This window comes from Bubalus kerabau, chromosome 15 (assembly GCF_029407905.1).
Source record: "Bubalus kerabau isolate K-KA32 ecotype Philippines breed swamp buffalo chromosome 15, PCC_UOA_SB_1v2, whole genome shotgun sequence".
NCBI classification, from domain to species: domain Eukaryota; kingdom Metazoa; phylum Chordata; class Mammalia; order Artiodactyla; family Bovidae; genus Bubalus; species Bubalus kerabau.
The window spans coordinates 6,853,022-6,872,070 of NC_073638.1; the positions used below are offsets into that span (position 1 = coordinate 6,853,022).

The 19,049-nt window shown below is 37.1% G+C and overlaps 1 protein-coding gene and 1 long non-coding RNA gene across 2 annotated transcripts in view; both read right to left on the reverse strand.

Moving 5' to 3' along the window:
* The window catches only part of CEP126 (centrosomal protein 126), a 103,758-nt gene extending 87,924 nt beyond the window's left edge, over window positions 1-15,834 (reverse strand). Inside the window, 2 exon segments of the mRNA XM_055548165.1 lie at window positions 8,244-8,363; window positions 15,460-15,834. Of these exon segments, the coding sequence (XP_055404140.1) occupies window positions 8,244-8,363; window positions 15,460-15,587 (248 nt within the window). The 5' untranslated portion in view covers window positions 15,588-15,834.
* LOC129628107 (uncharacterized) lies at window positions 12,901-15,388 on the reverse strand. The gene is made up of 3 exons (XR_008702727.1): window positions 15,227-15,388; window positions 14,491-14,545; window positions 12,901-13,278 (listed from the first exon to the last, which is right to left on the reverse strand). It is a non-coding gene; the product is annotated as an uncharacterized LOC129628107 (long non-coding RNA).
* Window positions 15,835-19,049: the final 3,215 nt, after the last annotated feature.

Here is a 19,049-nt window from a genome sequence, read left to right on the forward strand (position 1 = left end):
GAACTGAACTGAAGACAAAGGAGGCAAGGCTATACATGGAGAAAAGACAGTCTTTTCAAGAAGTGGTTCTGGGAAAATTAGACGGCTATCTGTAAAACAATGAAATTATAATATTCTCTAACACCATATAAAAATAATCTTAAAACAGATTAAATATCTAAATGTAAGGCTAGATACTGTAAAATTCCTAGAGGAAAACATAGGCAGAACACTCTGACACAAATTATAGCAATATTTTTGGAGCCATCTCTTGGACTAATGGAAATAAAAACAAAAATAAACAAATAGGACCTAATTAAACTTAAAAGCTTTTACACAGCTTTTGCACATAAACAAAATGAAAAGACAATCTATAGTCTGGGATAAAATATTTGCAAATGATGCTACTGACAAGGAATTAGTTTCTAAAATATAAAAACAGCTCACATAGCTTCAATATCAGAAAAACAAACAACCCGATTAAAAAAATGGACAGAAGACTTAAAGAGACATTCCTCCAATGAAAACGTACAGATGGCCAATAGACACATGAAAAGATGCTCAATATCACTAATTATTAGAAAATCACAACTACAGTTAGGTATCATCTCATACCAGTCAGAATGGCCATTATTAAAAAGCCTACAAATAATAAATACTGGAGAGAGTCTGGAGAAAAAGGAACTCTCCTAAATTGTTGATGGAAATTTAAACTGGTGCACCCACTGTGGAGAACAGCATGGAGGTTCCTTAAAAAGCTAAAAATAGTCACCATATGATTCTGTAATCACACTCCTGGGCATATATCTGGAGTAAACTCTGATTTGAAAAGATACATGCACCCCAATGTTCACAGCAGCACTATTTACAATAGTCAAGACATGGAACTGTTAGGTAGGAAGTTAGGCATGAGCAATGAGGGGTGGCTTAAGGGAAAGGGATGCAAGCTGATCTCTAAACCCCACCTCAGACACTCCCAGGAGAGCTCACAGATATGCTACAAAAATAGCCACAGAGACTTTTCCAATTCTTGCCCATGTGCCCTAGGCCCACAGTGGATACAGACTCACCACAGGGCTTCTCCAACTCTGGCACATTCTCTCTTGTACACAGCTGTGTCCTCAAGTATCCTTAGGCAGCCAGGAGCCCATTAAAGGTTCATAAATATTCAATACATATATATGATTATAACAGACTGAAATATGGGAAAGCAGGACCAATAAAGCCTGTTATGTAACTTGCAACTATTAACAAAGCTCCCAGCCCACCCCCACCTAGATGAATATGTAAAAATGCTATTTTTGCATGTGCCCAGACACGCCCCCTTCCCTGATTGACCTAGAGCAAACAGCCATTTGCATTCCCTTTCCTCATTGGTGGTAGGTACACAGGGCAGAACCAAGAGGAGGAGATGGGAAGTATAAAAATGGAAGCCAAGAGGACCGTACCCACAGCTGCTGCCAAGTCTCCAGAGTGTACTACCCACTCTTTGGTTTAATAAAAGTTCTGTCTGCTTGAGCTGTAGTTGATCTGTAACTAGTTTGTTGTTTTAAATTCTTGCTATTATGAGACAACAGTTAAGATATCCTGCCTGCTTTAGCTGTAATTAGTCCATCATTCCAAATCTTTGTTATGGATGAGACAAAAATGAAGAGAGAGAAATAAACCAACCTGACAGAAGCAACCAAAATGTCCAGTAACAGATGAAATGGATAAATTAGTAGTATACATATACAAAGGAATATTACTTGGCCATAAAAAGAAAGAAAGAAAACCATTTGCTTATGGACCTAGAGATTACCATATTAAGTGAAGTTAGAGAAAGACAAATATATGATACCACTTATATGTGGACTCTAAAAAATGATACAAATTAACATATTTACAAAACAGAAGTAGTCCCAGACATAGAAAACAAATTTATGGTTACAAAAGGGGATAGTGGGAGGGGCAGGAAGATAAGTTAGGGGTTTGGGATTAAAATATATTCATTACTATATATAGACTAAGTAAAAAACAAACAACAAGTTTGTAATACTCGATATTACAGGATATCAAGTACAGGGAGCCTATAATGGAAAAGAATCTAAGAACGTGCATATACGTATAACTGAATCACTTGGCTGTGCACCTGAAACTAACATAACATTGTAAATTATCTATACTTCAAAAAATTGAAAATGGATAAAAGACATTATGAGAAATTTCATAGATAGGCAGATGGCAAATAAGCACATTGAAAGATATTCTGCATCAATAGGCATTAAGAAAATATCAGTTAAAACCACACCAAGATATTATTACGCCTTTGTTGTTGTTGCTATTTAGTTGCTAAGTTGTGCCCAATTCTTTGCAACCCAATGGAACTGTAGCCCACTAGGCTCCTTCTGTCCATGGGATTTCCCAGGAAAGATTACTGGAGTGGGTTGCCATTTCCTTCTCCATACTATACCTTTAAGAATGGCTAAAATACAAAATAGTTACAACATCAATGCTAATGAGGATGTGGAAAACTGGATCACTCTTACACTGCTGGTGGATAGTCACTCTGAAGACCAATTTAGCAGTTTTTTACAAGACTAAACCACCATATGATCCAGCAATTGTACTCCTTCATTTATTCCAGAGAAATAAAAATGTTCAGTTCAGTTCAGTCACTCAGTTGTGTCCAACTCTTTGCGACCCCATAGACCGAAGCACTCCAGACCTCCCTGTTCATCACCAACTCCCGGAGTTTACTCAAACTCATGTCCATTGATTCGGTGATGCCATCCAACCATCTCATCCTCTGTCATCCCCTTCTCCTCCTGCCTTCAATGCTTACACAAAAACCTATACATGAATATTTATAGCAGCTTTATTCATAGTAACTCCAAACTGGGAACTACCCAGATATCCTTAATGGGTGAATGGTAATAATACAATACAATAATACTCAGCAACAAAAAGGAATAAGCTATTCATCCAGCGATTTGGATGAATCCCAGAGAAATGGGTTGAGTGAAAAAAGGCAATTCTGAATCATACAGAAATCATCATATATATAATATATACACTATACATATATATGATAGTATTTATAGAATACTCTAGAAATGAAAAAAAGTACAGAAATGAGAACAGATTAGTGATTTCCAGAGGATGGGAAGTGGGTATGGGTATAAAAGGGCAATGTGAAATAACAGAAATGTTCTGTGTCTTGACTATATAAATGTCATTATCCTGGTTGTGAGATTGCACTACAGTTTTTCTAGATGTTACCACTGGGGAAAACTGAATAGAGAGTATTATGTGATCTTGGGCTTCCCCAGTGGCTCACCGGTAAAGAATACAACTGCAAGGCAGGAGCTGCAGGAGATGCAGGTTCATCTCTGGGTTGGGACGATCCCCTGGAGAAGGGCATGGCAACCCACTCCAGTATTCTTGCCTGGAGAATCCTATGGACAAGAAGAGCCTGGCAGGCTACAGTCCAAAGGGTCGCAAAGAGTCAGAAATGACTGAAGCAAGTCAGCATGCATGCATGGGATCTTTCTGTATTTTTTTTCACAACTGCAAGTGAATCTACAATTACCTCAAAATGGAGGCTCAGTGGTAAAGAATCTGCCTGACAATGCAGGAGACCTGGGTTTAATCCCTGGGTGTATAAGATCCCCTGGAGAAGGGACTGGCAACCCACTCCAGTATTCTTGCCTGGGAAGTCCCAAGGATAGAGGAGCCTGGTGGGGTACAGTCTATGGGGTCTCAAAGAGTCAGAAATGACTTAGTGACTAAACAGTAACAACAACAAAGTTAAATTTAACTTTAAAAAAGAAATTACAGCTATGCAGTAAGGGAAAAAATCTTTTAACAAAGAATTCACCAAGCTAACCAGTAGAGGCTAGTATTGTAAACTAATTAAACTTAATAGCTCAAGGGCAACACAGTAACATAACAGAGTAAAATATTTTGATGCCCATAATGATTCAAAGGCATGAAGAAAATATCAAACACATTTATCATAATCTATATAAAAGATAACAGAAATATGCATTGTAATTTAGATTTGTATTAAAAATGTCAAAATAAGGTTTGCATAATTGATGAGTATTCTACTTCTGACAATGCTCTTCATGAGCCACCCATAACTGACCTTTGACTCCTACTGACCCTACTACTCAATCCCGACTCTGCCTTCATAGGCCAGCTTCATACCTTCTCCTGCTTAGATCCCCATAAGAGCTTTCTACTCCTCTTCTTTGCCTCAAGCCTATGCTTTCAATTCATTCTCTACCCTTTGTTATAATGAGATAAAATATGAACATGAGCATCCATCTCTCTTTTACTCTTTCAACAGCATCTCAGGATAGAGTTTAATTTCTTTAGACTGGCACAAAAGTTATTTTAGTAATGTCTCCTGTCAGCTCTATAGTTTCCTCTCCTGATACCCTTCCACATTTTCCAGTGCCTAAATCACATAAAACTATTTTTTAATGTCTTTTATTTCATAACATTTAAGTTTTTTCACATATTGTTCTCCTTTGCCGCTCAAGTGAGCTAACTCCTCATTTATCTAATAAGAATTTACCCTTCCAGGAATTCTTTGTCATGTACTATGTGAGATGTACTTCCACAGTACCTTGTTGGTGACTCAATTGTAGTATTTACTGTACAGCACTACCATCCTTTTTGTTTTTTACTACTTCATTATTAGTAAATAGAAAGCAAGAATGATGCATTTTATTTTTTATCCTCTGGTATACGAAAGGTGGCTCAGATGGTAAAGACTCTGCCTTCACTGTGGGAGACCCACGTTTGTTCTCTGGGTTGGGAAGATGCCCTGGAGAAGGAAATGGCAACCCACTCCAGTATTCTTGCCTGGAGAATTCCATGCCCCGAGGAGCCTCATGGCCTATGGTCCATGGGGTCGCAAACAGTAGGACATGACTCAGACTGAGAGACTAACACTTTCACTATACTTTCAAATGTTTGTTGAATGAATAAATGTTATCCTTTATAACACTTTCAATAGCTGAAAATAACTTCTAAATATCCTGAATTCCTTTCATTTCTCTTGAATATATTATGAATATATTATGGATAATATGGGCTTCACTGGTGGCTCAGTGGTAAAGAACCCGCTTGCAATGCAGGAGACGTGGGTCTGATCCCTGGGTTGGGAAGATCCCCTGGAGGAGGGCATGGCAACCCACTCCAGTACTTTTGCCTGGAGAATCCCATGGACAGAGGAGCCTGTGGGCTACAGTCCACAGGGTACCAAAGAGTTGGACACAGCTGAAGCCAATGAGCACGCATGCATGGATAATATATCCAGGGATATTTAAATCTACTGATAACTGGATTTATTTGAATCTGTTTATATTTTTTAGCTTATTCCATACATCTATATATGTAGGCTTGATTAATGTGACTTAAATTGCTTAAAGTATAAGTCCTTATTTATTCTAAGGTACAGTTTTCCTGCTTCATGGGGAACTCCATACTCCACCATTCTCACAAATAGATAATGTAGCTACCTCATACTCTTTCAACAGCATCAAATAATTCATCCTGTTCACCAAATAATTCATCCTGTGATTCTCTAGGTAATTTTTTTTCTGCCTATAGGATATTTAAGGAAGCTTCTTTATTACAGGTTTTAAAGATTCTTCCAAAGTGCCTGACCCTCACCACTTGCTAGTGTTTCCTCTTTGCTTTATTTGGGCAGTTTTCCCCATTCAATCCTTTTCTTTCTTATTATGCCAGTTGGTTATATAGTTACATAGGAGTTTTGTCTGATCATCTGAACTTTTAAGCCTACATACTTACATTATATTGTTTTAAAACTATTTGAATGTTTCTTTCGAGTTCTTTACTTCTTAAAATTTATTTCTATTTAGTTTCCTCAAGAAGCCATATTGGATCTGATTATTGACACTTCTAACTTATGATGATGAAACAGATTAACCAAAATTATTTTTTCTCCTAATATAGTATTTAATAATTGGTACTGAATTAGCTATGCTGTTGATGAATAAATGCCTCTTCACTAATTTATCAAAAGATAGTTCTAAGTTGAAAATTAAAAACAATGTAGGAAATAAGTTAATATTCTTTAAGTATGTGTATATATTAAAATTACTTGGTCCACAAAGCAGCCTAACTAGAAAGTTATTTGAGGTTGTGTTCCCACAAATTAATATTATAAAACAAATCAAAAAAAGGGATGCTATGGAAGACAAGAAACTGTGGCTCTAATTGCTAAGAGCAATTAAGGGAAGTCTCAGGATGCCTACTGTGATTAGGTCTATGGGTGAATCTATTGCAGCAGTAACTACTGGTGGAGGAAGGTCTTGGAGAGAAACCAAGGGGACTTCACTGTATGAATACTGAGTGACAGAATGGAAAACTTAAGAATGCGATAAACACATACAAGAAAAATACTGGCAACAGAAACGCAAAAAATGGTTAACAAGAAAATAAAATGTGTGTGATTTTTAGGCAATTAATAAAAGTAAAAAAGAGCACTTGGTGCTATGAAGATCTTCTGAGTACTACTGGGGAAACTGTATTGACAATGTCAAAGCACAAATTTATCTCATTTTGTAGGAAAAAACCTAAGTGTTAGGAGACTATCTCTACCTGTAGGAAAAATAGTTTTTCTAAACTCTGACCATAATATGAATAGACACCATAAACTCAGATGATGTAAAGCATAAATGGATAGATAATGGCAAGGCCAAAAAAGTCACAATGATAGATATATTCTGAAGTTCAGAAGTGTATCTAGAATTTCATTCCCTTTATAAAAGGTGAATATAGAAATAAATGATTAGTGTTTAAAAAAATACTTTTATGTGGCTTTACATCAAAACAGGTTTTCTTTACCCATCTGTAGGGCAACAGAAAAGGAAAACATAATGAAATTATATTGGAAAATGTACTGCCTCTTAGAATTTTAAACCCCAAATTTTCTTCTATATTTTCTACATCAGAATTCTTATGGTATTTGATGAGACAAGATAGGTTGGAACTTTATGAATCAAATTCCACATATAAAGCCTGCCATTTCATTACAGCAAGACTATTAAAAATGTACAACTGACAGATACTAATTTGTTAATAAAATAAGCTTTAATGTTGAAGCACTACATGACAAATATTTTGTATATGTGTTCTCAACTATTTCTATTATTAAACGTTTTTGCTCTACATAATAATTCCTTGAAACATATAGTATTAATTCCAATCATAAATGAGAAACTAAAGCTCAAAGAGCTTAAATAACTTGCTCTAACTGATGGAGCTAGGATTTTAACCTAGATCTCTAACTCCAAAGCCAATGACTCTTTCAACATAAGATTATTCATCTTTATTGAACATCTATCAGTGCCTTTTATAAGCTTCAGGAGCTGAAAAGTAGGGGAAAAACAGAAATACACAAATAAAAAACAGAAACAAAATGAAGCTTCATTAAATATTATCAACTACACCAGGCGGTATAGAGCTACTCTAAAGAGAAATACAGCGCCAGAAAAAAATTACAGGTAAACAATTTTGTATTCCCCAAATGGGATTTGCAACATATGCCCAATGATGTAGTTAATAAACTCTAGGGATTTTCTGCTATTCAGCTATTGCAGAAATATAAACAAGGTAGAAAGAAACAACAATAAAAATGGCATAACGACTCTGCATTAAAAAATAAACCAGCAATTCAAATGAATTTTGAGAAATGTCAAGCAGAGATAGGCTTGTTTGCATTTGCGTTTTTACTTTATTTAGTTGCCAGTTTATACTAGAAAGCTCTTTTTTTAAAGTGGCAATCATTTATAAAATTCTTTTTATAATATTTCCACCATTATTCATATTTCCCCTATTTTTCTGACTGGATGAATGAGGGAAGTACGTATATAAAAATTAGATATAAGTGAATAATAATTAAAATAGAATATATTCTATTAAAGCAAATGCTAATTGGTCACCTTTTATCATAAAATGACACAAAAAATGAAGAATATATTTTATAGTTATTTTAAGAAGTAGATATGACACTAATAAATTCTATGACAAGAAAAGACTGCCTCAGTTACATTTACTAAACTAGATGATACATCATTCTGTGGTGTGGCAGAAAAACAATAAAATTTAAAAGTCACAAAAATTTTGATCAATTTTATACAGAAATCACTGTCATGACTTAGGTTCATAAAATGCTACAAAGTAGAGAAATTATTAATTTATAAAGACTGAGTTTCTATGCTTTTGAATAAAATATAATTACTTACTTTTTTCTCCGGTTTGACTCCACAAAATATTTACGTGCTCGATTTCGACATATTTTTTGTTGCTGCAGTAATATTTGGCGCTCTTCTTCTAAATTTTTCTCAAAATGAATTTTCATATCTCTAATAACAGCATAAAGTTAAGGACAGTGGTTTACGTCTTTAGTGGATGAATGTCAGTGCTACCTGATAAATAAAATATAATTACAGTCTCATATAATGATGTAATGATTTTTTGTGGAATAATTAGTATGTGTACACATTAGTGTCAGTGTATGAATGGCAGATGTTTTATTTTTTCTTGACTTGATAATACAACTGAAGATACATCTCATTTTCTTTGAGGAAAAATTACTTTTATACATCATGAGCCCAGATAAAGAGAATGTCTATCTTTTCTTTCATTATACAGATATTTGGGTACTTATTGCTGCTAAGTCACTTCAGTCATGTCCTACTCTGTGCGACCCCATAGACGGCAGCCTACCAGGCTTCTCCGTCCCTGGGATTTATTAACAAGTTGCTATCTTAGGAATGTTGGGCTTCCCATGTGGTGCTGGTGGTAAAGAATCTGCCTGCCAATACAGGTAGATGTTAAGAGATCTGGGTTTGATCCCTGGGTCAGGAAGATCCTCTGGAGAAGGAAATGGCAACCCGCTTCCAACATTCTTGCCTGGAGAATCCCATGGACAGAGCCTGGCAGGTTGCAGTCCATAAGGCTGCTCAGAGTCAGACACAACTGAAGTGACTTAACACACTTCACATCTTAGGAATGTATGTAGAAAAATGAAAGGAGGTTATATTTCACTAATATAAAGTAGATGAGTTAAATGTTTTGGTCGACATTTTCATGGGATTTTCCAGGTGCCATTGCCTTCTCCAATTCACATTATGAAAGTCATATTAAAATATTAAAAATCAGTTAGCAATATAACTGGGAAAATTTGGTGATTTACTCATAGGTTATAAAACAAACCATCAGGAAAACCATACATAGCAGTGTTTACAAGAAGTTTGCCAGATAAAGAGTATTTTAGTTATCTAAATCATCCATTTATTTGAAATTTATTTCTTTAAATAAGTTGAATTGCTGTGGTTAACTGATGTCTGCGTTTACTCAGCTACATTTCAACTGGCATTACTGAATGCCTTTATCAAGTTTATCATAGTATTTTTATGTTTTTAATGATTCTGAAGTTTTAAGAAGTGGTCATTGAATTACCATTTCCAGTACCTCATCATTCAGCTTAGTTCAGTTGCTGAGTCGTGTCCGACTCTTTGCGACCCCATGAATCGCAGCATGCCAGGTCTCCAGATGTATATAAGATTGTATTGAGGTTATATATTGCGAACATGCCTAGTTGTCTTTTTAGAATAAACTATGTTTAAACCACTCCTCCCCCCAAATAAAGATTTGAAATTCTCTTTAAGAGGTCTATTTAATCAAAATTTTTATAAGATATAAATATTAGTGGTAAAACAACATATTAAATAATAAGTTAAGCAGTACATAATTTGTTAATTCAAAATGTCTTAATTTTAGGATCCTACAGTGTTTCAGTATCAACATAGTAAAAAAAAACTATCCAATACTATATATTTCAAACCAATCACATTTATTTGAATGTTTTAGTCATTTGAAACTTTGCAAATGGGCACTTTCAATTATGTTGCTATTTATCTATTTTTATGCCATTGGCCATTAATAATTTATTATAAAATTTTGTACCTCACCATAAACAAATACATGCACTTGCATACATGATATTTTTGCTTAATGTTTCTTTTGAAGGATTTATAAAATTGAAACAAAAAAAAAAAAAGGAAAGAATCTGGTTCATTGTTAGCATGGAAAAAGCTAAAGATTTAGCTTCTTCTTCCAATAGAGTAATTTATTAGAAGGAGTCAGACTTCAACAAGATGGCTAACTGCTAAGTCACAACATCTCAGTGGAGGAAAGTGCAACTTCCTTTCAGGGTACCCAAGATCAACACTGTTGGGTGGGAGCAAAGGGAGAAGTTGCTTCGGTTCAGGTGAGAAATATGAAGGAGTATGATGCACGTGGAAACAGTTGTGTTCAAGGTTTTAACATGCTTGCAGTCTCACCACAGTAACATAATCACAAATGTAATGTTTGTAATAATGTTCTGGCAACTATATGTTAGATTTAATTAAATCTCTCTCTACATATATATATATATATATATAGCTAATATATATATATATAATATTGCCTGCTGAGTTATAAAAAGTGCTTTGCCTTTGCATCTCTTCAAAGTATGGTATTCAAATTTAAAAAATATTAGATGGCTGGTTAAACTTTTATTTTCATACAAGCTGTACCGTAAAGGTAAGATACTTCCATAAAAACCAGAATTAAATACTTGTTCAAAGAAAGGTTATATACTTATAAAAAAAAAAAAAAAAACAACCAACAAACAAGAAAATTATAGGTTGTAGTACTGGCTAAGTAATACATAATGATTGTAACTTAAAAGCATAGCCTAATACACCCTACCTCATCCTCTCCCAATATAGTCTTTTTCTAATTGTAGCTCATTTAGGTTTTTTCAAATATTGTACCACCACTAATAACTATGAATCATATAACCAATACTCTTGTCAAATTATTAGAGCTATCCTGATTCTTTTTCTTTTTTGTACCTTCTACAGCCTTGACTGTGATGCTCTAAATCCCTTGCCCAGACCAACTCAGTAGTCTTCTAACTCATCATACTACTCCTAAACTTGTCATCCTCCATTTGAACATCCAAAAAATCAGCTAAACACAAATCTCACTATGTCTCTCATTCTTTGCTGTTCTCCAAAATCTCCCTGTTACTTTCATGATAACATTAGAATATAAGGCATCCTATAATCTGGTCTGTTTTTTCCTCTTCATTTTTCAACACTTCCCTACATGACTCCTAGCTCAGTCACACTATCACACTAAGATACTTATTAACAGAACAAGCCATGACATAGTATGCCATTATATTTTGGAACATGCTGGCTAACTCTACCCATCCTTTCAGGGACACCTCAAACAGTTCTTACCCTATGAAGCTTTTTCTAACCCTCACTGGAAGATATGACACTCTCATGGGTACATCATGTGTATCTCCTCTACATTTCTATAAAATATAATATGCCTGGCATGGTGCTTAGAATATGGTAATGGCGTAATAAAAGCTTGCTGAGTGATTTCCTTGGAGAAAATTCTCAGCAGATAAACTAAGACAAAAGGTATACATATCTTTATAGCTTTCAGTGTCTCACAGACAAATTGATTTCCAAAAGGGTTATATAAATTTACATGTCATTAGAAATATATGAATATGAGGTAAAACCTCATGAGTATAAGGTAGTACTTTTAAAAAAAGAAAGACCACGTGGAAAGTCAGGTTATAGTATGTATGCATTAGCAAAACAGAAAAATTGTCTTATTTGATACTAATTTTATTTTCCTCTTTGGTGAATTGTTAGTTCAGAGTCACTGATCATTTATCTATTGAGAACTTCATTTTAAAAATCAATTTCAGTAAATTCTATAGAGAGAGAATAGTATAAATATTAACCTTCTATCATAATTACAAGCATTTCCTCCAGATAATTCATTTTATTTAATTATATAATTTCCCCTTACACTAAAGTTTTAAATTAACAAGTTATCTTTGAAATATTTTTCATTTGAAATTGGTTCTTGCTTTTCAAAAGGTAAAGTTACTATATCTTCAAGTTATGAAAAATGTGAAAATCTATTTTCTGTCAGTTTTTCTTTACAATTTTGTATTTATTTTTTATGAACCTCCCAGTAGCTCAGATGATAAAGAATCTTCCTGCAATGCAGGAGACCTGGGTTCGATCCCTGGGTAGGGAAGATCCCCTAGAGAAAGGCATGGCAACCCACTCCAGTATTCTTGCCTGGAGAATTCCATGGACTGAGAAGCCTGACAGACAACAGTCCATGCCTTTTTTTTTTTTTTTTTTTAAATCAGTTCAAGTATATTTTGGAATGAAGTATAAAGTGTAACTCAAGGTAGAGACAGTGAATTTAGACTACTCTTTTTTAGTGGTTTGAATAATGAGACAGGAGATATTAAAACAGTTAAGAGTTCTTTTGATCAAAAGGTTTGATTTTTATTTTTAAGGATAGCCAAGACTAGAGGGTGTTTATAGGCTTTAGGGAAAGAAGGCTATTAGAGAAGAGTTGGAAGTAAATTGTAATAGAGAGTTAGGATAATTTACAATCCAGGGTTACTGGAAAGAGAGGTGATGAAAACAGGACATAAGTGAATGCATTCACCTTCTACAGTAACAGTGATATATCTTATCAATGAGCCTGGATAAAAAGATAGGGTAGGGGATTGAGGTTGGGGATGGGAGTAGGATGGTTTGTGTTGTTTGTTGGGAGGGACCTGAGGGAGTTTATGCATCCATTCTCTTATGAAATAGTAAGACAGGGTATTAAGAATGAGGGAAGGTGATCAAGATCTGGCACAGAAATTAATTTAAAAGGAACAAGACAGAATTCCGTTCTTGTTCTGGTGAAGCTGAGAACAATCAAACCACACAGCAATCTTGTGACTTTTCTCTGACAGATTTTTTATTATTGAGTGAAGGACCAGAAATATAGGGTGGTAATAGTTACTGGATGGTTGAGAAAGAAGAACAGGAGTAAAAAGAACCAAGGATGTTATTGAGAGAATATGTGTAGATAATTAAAAACAGGGTTAAACTGGGTAGGGAATAAAGAGAGGCAAGGTGCTGCTGCTAAGCCACTTCAGTCGTGTCCGACTCTGTGTGACCCCACAGACGGCAGCCCACCAGGCTCCCCCATCCCTGGGATTCTCCAGGTAAGAACACTGGAGCGGGTTGCCATTTCCTTCTCCAATGCATGAAAGTGAAAACTGAAAGTGAAGTCGCTCAGTCGTGTCTGACCCTCAGCGACCCCATGGACTGCAGCCTTCCAGGCTCCTCCATCCATGGGATGTTCCAGGCAGGAGTACTGGAGTGGGGTGCCATTGCAAGGTGGGTGCTAGGATAAAACAGAAGGGGAAAAGACTGGAGATACTTGTGAGAAAAAAGAGGCATAGTGTGAAGGGGACATGAGAGACCTTCCCTCCTTTTTTTGAAAACAAATTTTATTCTATTTCCTTTTGAATTGTTTTAAGAAACTGAAATTATAGAACTTCATCTAATTTTAATTAGATAAACTTCATGAAGTTTTGTTCTTCCATAGCCTTTAGAGTTAGGAAATTCCAACTTAAGTAGAGAAATATAGCCTCTGAGTACTGAATTCGTATTTAGAAGTCACATGTAGAAATTTTACCAAGCCACTTCCTAAGTCTACAGTTCATTTTTTAAAATTTAGTTATTAATAAATTTGCACACCTACTCTGTACCAGGTATCCAATATGCAACATTACAGACACTGAGAATGTACAATATGACACAAGTGCTTAAGTGTTTCTCCAACTAGTAACAATAATATTCTTGATTTGCTAGCAAATATATATGTAAAAATGAGGAAAAAATGTATATTATATATAATATATATAGATGCATACACACACACACACACACACACACACACTAGCAAAAGTTGTTGGATTTTAGCAAAGGCTCAGGGTATCTATTGAAATGATTATTTACAACTTTCATAATTTTAACTATATATTTAGTATTTAAGTATATTTTTAGTAATACATTTCTTTATAGGAAACCAACATTATAATTCTGGAATTATATCTATTTGGTTTTGTTCATTTGAGGTACTGCCAAATTTATTTTACAACTATTTCTTTGTTGTATCAACATTCATACCTTAAAAATTTAAAACTATTAAGTCTATGATCATTTCACTAATGAAAATGATGGAAAGATACACCTTGTCAATGAGCCACTTACAGTGCTTCTCTATTTTCTGATTTACAGATAAATCAGGGTCAGTGTAATAGGAGTTCAGGGTTCAATTAAACACAATGTCAAGGGGGCAGAATCAAATCCATACTGAAAGCAATCCGGTTTATTTCAGATTACACCTTGAGTCAGGATAGTTTTGAGGAGCAGCAAGGGCAAAAGCCAAAGTGAATGGAGTTAATAATGAATAGATGAAAAGAATCAGAAGCTGTCATTGCAGGTTAGCATTCTGAAAAGTCGACTAAAGCAAGAAAAGATGGGATAAAAGCTTGAGGAAGCATGATCAGAAGAGGGATATTTACCATTATTTAAATAGCTTTGTATGTACCTTATTTAAATAGCTTTGTATGTACTCTTCCTTACTAGAGTTGTATCCCAAGCACCTAGCCAAAAAAGGAAGCACGAAATGAAAATTGCTTGTTTACTTGCTTTTAAAACTGCAACTCCCAGAACCCGGAGACAATAAGAAAGTGGGAATTAATTTGAAAAACAGAGACTCTCCAACAAGAATGAAGATGATTACATAGCATCATCACTACCAACCAAGTCCTTTGAGAATACAAACGTTACACTCTAATTATCATAACATTCTCTGAATGAATAAGCATGGTTTACATATTCTGAAAACAGAACTGTTTAACACTTTCAATTTTCTACAGTGCAACCAGTAATAATGTCAAAGGTGGGCTAGACCAATTCTTAGGTAGGGACAAGTCAGTGATAAACCAGTGTGAAGGCTCCAGGTCCTTCGCTTCTTATTTTGTCTGTTGTCTCTCTGACAACAGACTGGGCAGAGGATGGAAAACAAAACAAATTAACCAACTATGTTAGGCTTTAGCAGCTCTGTAAAATAAAAGAAGTGTTAGGTTAACCGTTAAGACGGACTACTTCAGGAGACCAAAACATTTTATTTACTTGCGGCATTCTTTTCTCCAAGCAGCATGAATTATCAGGAGATGGATAATATGAAGAAAAGAACATAATGACCTAACTCTACAAGAAAACAATCCCCAAAGAACACGTTTACCTATTTCAAAACTCATTAAAAAAAAAAAAAAAAGTACCGCAAAGTTGAAAACGGGGGAGATAACAAGGCGGCCGGGAAAGTGGTCCTAGAATAGAAGATGTTATTTCAGGTTTAAGGGGAGCAGCGACAGTTGCCGAAGCAAATACCCGCTTTAAGATGACTGGCCGGTTTCTCTCATCTAGCATCTGTGATAACGGGAACAGAACAGAAAAAAGATGGGGCTCTCCACTTCCAACACCGCCACCCAGGCAACCACGGCTGGAAGGATACAGGTAGGCGCCAGGTCGGTGACGACCGCCGCTCAAGCGAGGGCTGAGGGGGGCTTTGACGTGGGTGTCCGAGGGTTCAGCGCCCAGTCCTGCGACCGCGCTCCGGGCTCCAGGCCTCCTGGCCAGCATCCTTCACCTCAGCACCGCCTCCCGGCTAGCCCCCAGAGCCTCCCTCATGGCAGCACCCGCGGCCTCCTCCGGCCCTCCCAGCACTCCGTCTCTCAAGCCTCGCGTCACTGAGGCGGGAAAGTTGGCCGCCGCAGCTCCGGTTCCCGCACAGCGGCGCTCTCGGCTGTGGTGTAGACGGCAGCTGCCGCAGCGGCGACCTTGCCTGGAAACGGCAGAGGTGGCGACGCCGCCGCCATGTTGACCAGCAACCGACGCCGCGTCCTTCGCGACGGCGACCAGGGTGTGGGGGCGGGGCCATGGAGACACCCAATAGGAGGCGCGGACCGCTCCCCGTGCCCCGCCTCCCGCCCCCCCCCCCCAACCCCCGAATTGCCCGCGGGCGGCGGCCAGGAAGCTTGCATCCTCGGGGACACGAGTCCTCTCAGGAGGGCGTGCTGACTTGTGCCTCGGAACCTGACTCCGTTCCACCTAGCTTTTATGAGACTGTTTTAGTGGGGGTACTAAGAGTGATGAAAGACAGTGAGATGCAAAAATCCCCAGATATTGGCAAAAGCCACCGTGGGGATTTGAAATGATTTCCTCGGAGGTAATTCAGGGTAGGATTTGTTTAACTACCGAGTGCTGTTGTGTGATTGAAGTTCTGTCTTTCTGGAGCATCACTGTTACCAATCACCATCTCTTTTAAAAAGCTTTGGGAGTGGAAAATTCCTTTCTCTGCATTCCATCACTCCCTCCCTGAAGCTTCTGCCATTCCGTCTGCAAGTCGTCTTCCTTGCCATTTCCCTACTTATAAGGTCTGCATTTCAAAGACTTTTAATGGTGCCAGCCTTGTTGCCAGATTCTGGAAATAGACCATCAAGCATAGGCGGCCAGGAAAGTAGTGCAGATTTAATTTAGTAATCTCCTGGGAAGACATGCCAAAAGAGATCATCATATTGAAACTGTTTCAGGAGGTATGGAAAATTGAATGGATTTTTGAGCCATCGGTTCAGAAGTTTTGCAAGTAAAACATTTGAAAAAAGGCTGAAACTTTTTGTTGGAGTTCATTGTAAAAACACATGTGAGTTCTGAGTATATTTCAGCGTGTTTTTTTTTTTTTTCTTTTTGTGTGGAAAAACCTCCCATATTGGAAGCAGAATGTACAAACCAAATGAAAATCACTCACCCAGCATTCAAATGCCTATGCCTTTGTGAATCAATTTGTTCATTTTTAGAGTTCAAAATAATAAACTTTTCCAGTTGAAGCTATTTGAAACAGAGTTTTTGCAAAGTTGGATGCAATGATTCAAACTGGAATGTGTTCTGATTAAAACTACCACAACAAATCGAGTTTTGACTTAAAACACAAAGCACGTAAGCCCCCTTCAGGATCATGCCAAGAAGATACAATATGTAATCTTGGCAAAGAAAGCCTAACTGTGTACACTAGGAGGATTAGTTATCTTTGCAAATTTTTAACTGACTTAGTCACAGGAATTTACATTGATTCTATTCCCACTGGCTATCATCACAAGTCTGTTTCTCTAGAGCCAATTTGAGAGAGAGTAAGCAATGTAGGGGAGTTTTCCCCAGTGGTTCAGTGGTAAAGAATTCACCTGGAATGCAGGAGCCTTAGGAGATGTGGGTTCAATCCCTGGGTAGGGAAGATCCCCTGGAGGAGGGCATGCAACCCACTCCAGTATTCTTGCCTGGGAAATCTCATGGACAGAGGAGCCTGGTGGGCTACAGCCCATAGGGTAGCAAAGAGTCAGACAAAACTGGAGTGAGTTAGCATGCAAGTAATGTAGGTCAGTAAAGTGCGAATAAAAGTGAATGCTTGCTGTTTGAAGTATTTGGGCATGGTTAGCCTTCCTGATCCAGTACTCTTGCCTGGAAAATCCCATGGACGGAGGAGCCTAGTAGGCTGCAGTCCATGGGGCGGCTAAGAGTCGGACACTACTGAGCAACTTCACTTTCACTTTTCACTTTCATGCATTGGAGAAGGAAATGGAAATCCACTCCAGTGTTCTTGCCTGGAGAATCCCAAGGACGGGGGAGCCTGGTGGGCTGCCGTCTATGAGGTTGCACAGAGTTGGACACGACTGAAGCAACTTAGCAGCAGTAGCAGCAGCAGCCTTCCTGAAAGTCTAGTTTTTGCTATATTATTAGTTTTGTATGTCATGACTTCTAGGCACCTTATTGTTTTGTCACATGGTGTATTAGCATTAAGAAGCATAATTTGGTTTCTTAGTTTCCTACAAATGCTTGCCCATATAATCATTCTTCATTCAAATGTTGCTTTACAATGATACTTCAAGAAGGAAAGAAATTTTAAACACGATGTTACCAATTTTTAAAAAAATTACAGGATTTTTTGATCTTTAAATTATTCCCTTCTTCAAAATGTTAAGCAGGCTTTTCACGTTTTAAGTAGTACAGTCCTTTATTAAGTTGCATACATTCTAGAAAAACTTTTAAGATTAAATATTTGGATAGTAGATAATTTGAAGCATTTATAAGCTTTATCTTTTGGCAGGAAAGATAAGTATGATTTAAGCAATAATAATCTACTTCTGCTTTATTGACTACGCCAAAGCCTTTGATAGTGTGGATCACAACAAACGGTGGAAAATTCTGAAAGAGATGGGATTACTGGACCATCTGACCTGCCTCTTGAGAAATCTGTATGCAGGTCAGGAAGCAACAGTCAAAACTGGACATGGAACAACAGACTGGTTCCAAATAGGAAAAGGAGTACATCAAGGCTGTATATTGTCACCCTGCTTATTTAACTTATATGCAGAGTACATCATGAGAAATGCTGGGCTGGGTGAAGCACAAGTTGGGATCAAGATTACTGGGAGAAATATCAATAACTTCAGATATGCAGATGACACCTTATGGCAGAAAGTGAAGAAGAACTAAAGAGCCTCTTGATAAAAGTGAAAGAGGAGAATGAAAAAGCTGGCTTAACACTCAACACTCAGAAAACTTAGATCATTGCATCCGGTCCCATCACTTTATGGCAAATAGAGGGAGAAACAGTGGAAACAGTGTCACTTTATTTTTTTGGTCTCCAAAATCACTACGGATGGTGACTGCAGCCAAGAAATAAAAAGACACTTGCTCCTTGGAAGAAAAGTTATGACCAATCTAGACAGCATATTGAAAAGCAGAGATGTTACTTTGCTAACAAAGGTCCATCTAGTCAGGGCTATGGTTTTTCCAGTGGTCATGTATGGATGTGAGTTCAGTTCAGTTCAGTTCAGTCACTCAGTTGTGTCAGACTCTTTGCAAGCCCCATGAATCACAGCATGCCAGGCCTCCCTGTCTATCACCAACTCCCGGAATTCACTCAAACTCATGTCCATCGAGTCGGTGATGCCATCCAGCCATCTCATCCTCTGTCGTCCCCTTCTGCTCCTGCTCCCAATCCCTCCCAGCATCAGAGTCTTTTCCAATGAGTCAACTCTTCGCATGAGG